Genomic DNA, 5,459 nt, shown 5'->3' on the forward strand with positions numbered 1-5,459 from the left:
CCACGTCTGACACAACATCTCTGCATGTTAGGTGAAACTCGTGGAATGATTGCTAAAACTTAGCAGACCAGTAGCTTCCATCAAACTCCAAAGGTAAGAATGCCAGCAGATAACATCTGTCATGCTGGGATAGTGGGGCATGCCTTTAGTCCCAGCATTTCAGGAGGAAGAAACAGGTGTATCTCTGAATTTGTGGTCAGCCTAGTCTACAAAGTAAGTTCCAGGGCAGCCAGTGAGATCTTATGTAAAAAACAAATCAGCAAAAGCAAAAAATCTTGGACTGAGACCTACAGAAAAACTCATCAGTACCACTGAGCATCCAGTGGCGCTGTGCAGCCACCGGCGCATGCACATCACTCACTGGGCACCAGACACAATGACCTGTAAGGGTAACGCACCTGTGGACGCGCTCCAACTCCAAGTGATGCTCCTGCAGCATTAGCTGATGCTGCTGCTGCAGCTCCCCCACGCGCCTGGCCTCCCTGGTAAGTTCCTGTTTCAGCTTGGCCACCACTATCTTGAGCTCACTGGCCTCTGCTTGTTGGGCCTCCTCCCTCCGGCGGGCCTGGGTGAACTCAACATCATAGCGCTCCAGCTCCCGGTCCCGCTCTTCCAGCACCTGAAGGTTGTAAACAAAGTCCTCCTGTAGGCGCTGCAGCTTCCCCTGTGTCTCCTCCAGGCGGTTCTGAGCAGCCTGTAGAGCTGCCTCCTGCAGCTGCGCACGGTGGGCCTGGAGGACTCGCCATTCCTCCTCCTTTCGAGCCAAAAGCTCACTCAGTTCCGGCTCTGAACATAGAGGCAGCATGGTGACGGCTGCAGCAAAGGACACAAGTAGCAGCATACCATTAGGGACTTTGACTTGTGAGCATGCGTATGTGTGTGTGTATGCACATGTGTGTATGTATCTATGTATGTATGTGTATGTATGTATGTATGTGTATATGTGTGTATGTGTGTGTGTGTTTGTGTGCATATGTATGTGTGTATGTATGTGTGTGTGTATGTATGTGTGTGTATGTGTGTGTGTGTGTATTTTTGTTTTTTGAGGCAGGGTTTCTCTGTCTAGCTTGGCTGTCCTGGAACTCACTCTTGAACTAACAGAGATCTACCTGACTCTGCCTCCCACATGCTGGGATTAAAGACAAGAGCCACCACTGTTCAGTTATACAAATAAATTTTAAAAACAAGATACACTATACAAGTACAGAGGTTCTTGAGATGGAGTCTTACTAAGTTGTCCAGGATATCCTTGAACTCAGTCCTCTATTTTAGCCTCCTGAATAGCTACAGTAATAGATATATGCTGCTATGTCTGGCTAAAGTCTTAATTTTTAAAAAATTAGATCCAACATTATAAAACTACTTTGCCAAATAGAAATAAGTCTTGGGCCGGGCGTTGGTGGTGCACGCCTTTAATCCCAGCACTTGGGAGGCAGAGGCAGGCAGATTTCTGAGTTTGAGGCCAGCCTGGTCTACAAAGTGAGTTCCAGGACAACCAGGGCTACACAGAGAAACCCTGTCTCGAAAAACCAAAAAAAAAGAAAAAGAAAAGAAGTCTTTAAAAGCAACTTGGAGGAGTGAAGAATGGGCCTCCAGGGCAGGAACTGCAGTGGCCGCAAGCACATTGGAAGAGACTGTTTCTTATCAAGACACACTACAGACTGTTACTGGTTCTAGGGAAGCCTTCTTGCCAGTTCTCACCATAAAAGGGGCTCTTTTCTGTACACAGAGCCATTTCACTTGGGACTCCTGGCTTTATTTATAGAGTGAACCCATGGTTGCTCACAAGGAAGGACATAAGGTTAACAATGTTGGGCACCATCACCGAGGCACAGGAGCCAAGTGTGAGCAGGGGAAGCACCAGAGCTCCTCTCTGACTGTCTTCCAACAGCCTCTGCCAGGCACATAGAGGCTTCTGCACTGTCACCCTAAAGAAGGTGGCAGTATGGCTCTCTGTAAGTGGGTCATCTTTAGAAAGAAAACCACATTGCCCTGGATCACTTCAACTCACTAGTCTCATGTATATTTACATAAGGTGAAAATACTCATGGCCAGCACCCTGAGATAGTCCATGGCCAGCACCCTGAGATAGCCCAGGGCTAGCACCCTGAGATAGCCCAGAGTAACCTCTATGCAAAACAATGAGCAGGCCGTCACAGATGTAAACTCATAAACAGGAGTGCTGTATGGGTGTGGGGGGGGGGCATGATGTATGTATTGAGTGTGTGTGTGTGTGCTATGTGTGTACTGTCGTGTGTATTATGAGTGTGTCGTGCTGTGAAGGTTGGTGTGTTTATGGTATAATGTGGGTGAGTTCATGTGTGTTATGCTGTGTTGTGTTACACGCTTACATCAACTCTGGAGTTCCTGAGCCAGTCGCTGCTCTATACATAAGCAATACCACTTACAGAAAATGTAACTCATGAAATTATTGATAAGAAGAACTAGTCCTAGTCAGGCTGGAGAGATGGCTCCGTGGTTAAGTGTACTTACTGCCCTTGTAGAGGACCTAACTCCTTTGCCAGCACCCACATGGAGGCTCACAATCATTTGTAACTCTAGTTTTAGGGGCTCTGATGTCTTCTGGAGTCTACAGGTTCTTTCATGTACATGGTACACATAAAACTTCCACAAGAACATACAGAGACATAAAAATAGATGAATAAAATTAAAAAATTACAGTCCAAATCACTATACATCACCAGGACTAAAAAAACCAAGAGTGCATTTCAGAGGTCAGGAGCGGTTTCCCATCAAACAGTGGGCACAGCTCTTTGGCAGGTCTTCCTGTACTTGCTGAATCACCTAGGACAGGGCCTGGCAGGTACTCTGTAATGAACCAGGCAGTATCTGCTAGGGGCTTCGGGCCACACAGCAACTATACAACCCAAGCCCTGCCCTGCTGCTCTCACACAGAGAGGCTTCTATCAGCATGTAGGGGACAAACCTGACAAAGCTTCTCAAGCTGGTCAGGGTCCCTAACCCTTTAGGGGTCCCGGCATGGGCTGTATAGAGACTCAAACAAAACACCAGCTGTGCAAAGTACCTGACCCTAGAGGAGGGCACAGTGGCACAGCGCGGATGAGTGCTGCCAAGAAGAACCAAGGCTGGAGCAAGGGACCCCCTAGGTGCATGCAGAGGAGACTGGCCCACCGGTGACAATGACTGCAGGCCCCAGAGCTCCTCAAGTGTGCTGAGATGGAGTTTCTCAGAGGAGATTACAGTCTGAGTCAGCTGTTTATCCTGTTGCTTACCTGGCATAAGTCCTAGCTCCATGACCTATCACAGCTCCCTGCCTGCCAGCCTGGCATCCACCCTACAGCTCTGTTCAGTTCTTACATCCTATGTAATGGTCTGGTCATCTCACTAACAGGACAGGCCTGACTCTTCACTACCTCATCCCTGATGCCTGCACCTCGGCTGCCTTACACTCCTGCTGCCAGACCTCCTGTCACAACAGTCTACACCCTCAAACTGTGAGCCAAGAGACCTTAAACTGCTCTTCTCAGAGCAATGAGAAAGGTAACTAACATACCCCATGGCCACCGGAAAGAATCCCTTTAAAATGCCTAACTGGGGGCTGGTGAGATGGCTCAGTGGGTAAGAGCACCCGACTGCTCTTCCGAAGGTCCAGAGTTCAAATCCCAGCAACCACATGGTGGCTCACAACCATCTGTAATGAGATCTGGCGCCCTCTTCTGGAGGGTCTGAAGACAGCTACAGTGTACTTACATATAATAAATAAATAAATCTTTAAAAAAAAAATGCCTAACTGGGGTGGTCTAGAGCACTGGAACCACCTAAGTCATTCAACCACCGCGTGTCTCTGCAGTGCACTAGCCGCATGGCTTCAGGCTGTTAGTGTTCTAACATAGAAATCTGACTGTGTGATACCATTATGCTTAACATCTGCTGTGGCTTCTGGAAATTTCAAGTAAGTTTCATTCCTTGGAGCTGCATACAGAGAGCCCTGGGTTGGAGTCTGCTGCAGCACTCTCTGACTTCTAGCTGCTTCCAGAAGGCCTAAGGGCGGACACTTTTGTTCCTAGAACAGCACACATTACTCTCTGCCTAAAAGGCCTTCTGGGTGATGGTGCTTTTTTGTTGTTGTTGTTTTTTGATTTTGTTTTGTTTTAAACTGGGGCAATTTCTTACTGCTAGGTTTTTGAAGTTCAGAAGGTCTCCATCAATGAAGCATCTGTCCACCAAGCCAGGCAGTGGATACTTATCCCTGTCATTTCTTCCTTGTTCTCCTGACCAGGTAGATAGTGTGGTATCCCTGTCTCTCCAGTGAAACTGGGCTCTCCCTACATCAACAGTAACTCGGTAAGTAGAGGGTAAATGATGTAGCCCACCAGCCAGGGGGAACATGCTTCTGCCAGTCTGGAGCCCATCAAGGAGTCAGTGGCCCCCACTCCCACCGCGTTCCTTTCCTTCTAACACGCTGCAGAACAGTGTCCTGCTTCTGTACACATTTCACCAAAGGATGACTGCAAGAGTTCTGGATGAGCGGGGTGTAGTGGCGCACGCCTTTAATTCCAGCACTCGGGAGGCAGAGGCAGGCAGATTTCTGAGTTCGAGGCCAGCCTGGTCTACAGAGTGAGTTCCAGGACACCCAGGGCTACACAGAGAAACCCTGTCTCGAAAAAACAAACAAACAAACAAACAAACAAAAAAAGAGTTCCGGATGAGGCTGATCATCTTCAGGCAGCACAGGGCTCGAGTGCATCTAGTCTGTCCACCAGGTAACAGCTGTCCCTAGCAAAGCACCTGGTTGTCAGCACACAGTCTCAGGGGAGCAACAGGAGAAGCCTCTGGAGGAAGCGGAGCTCCACTGCCAGCAAGACTTCACCTACAGCACACGGAGACTCTGCCAACAGAGCAGCACTGGGCAGGGGCACATCCTTTTGTTATTCTCTCTCTCCCTCCCTGCCTCCCTCTCTGTCTCTGTCTCTCTCTCTCTTCCTCTCTCTCTCTCTCTCTGTCTCTGTCTCTCTGTCTCTCTCTTTTAAAACATTAAACTTGCCAAGTGAGATGGCACTTTCCTGAAGTTCTAGCTTTTGGAAGGCTGAGGCAGGAGGATCACAAGCTTGATTTTGAAGCCTAGGCTGGGCGCTGAGGCCCTGCTTTAGAAACGAACAAATGGAACACTAGGTTCTTTCCTTCTTTCTTTCTCTCTTTCTTTTTGAAAATCTATTAGGATGCTGTCAGTATACCTGTGAAGTCTAGAGAGCCTTAGAAAGCTCTGGATTTGGGAAGATGAACAATTCTTCCTGAAAGATGTGATTTCCCATGGGGCTATGGGCTTCCAGATAGCAGAGGCCTCATCTGTAAGACATGTTCATTTTTTTTTTAAATTTACAAAGTCGGGGGCTGGTGAGATGGCTCAGTGGGTAAGAGCACCCGACTGCTCTTCCGAAGGTCCAGAGTTCAAATCCCAGCAACCACATGGTGGCTCA

At 48.3% G+C, this 5,459-nt stretch overlaps 1 protein-coding gene across 3 annotated transcripts in view; it reads right to left on the reverse strand.

Moving 5' to 3' along the window:
• Nucleotides 1-5,459, reverse strand: part of Ccdc57 (coiled-coil domain containing 57) — a 107,443-nt gene that overhangs the window by 94,101 nt on the left and 7,883 nt on the right. For all 3 annotated transcript variants that reach the window (XR_003838164.1, XM_029484106.1, XM_029484105.1), the window contains exon 2: nt 399-813. Coding sequence is in view for 2 of the 3 variants with exons in the window: in XM_029484106.1 (XP_029339966.1) it covers nt 399-805 (407 nt within the window). In the remaining variant the exon portion in view is untranslated. The remainder of the gene's footprint in view (nt 1-398; nt 814-5,459) is intronic.

This window comes from Mus caroli, chromosome 11, assembly GCF_900094665.2.
Source record: "Mus caroli chromosome 11, CAROLI_EIJ_v1.1, whole genome shotgun sequence".
In the NCBI taxonomy this organism is placed as follows: Eukaryota; Metazoa; Chordata; class Mammalia; order Rodentia; family Muridae; genus Mus; species Mus caroli.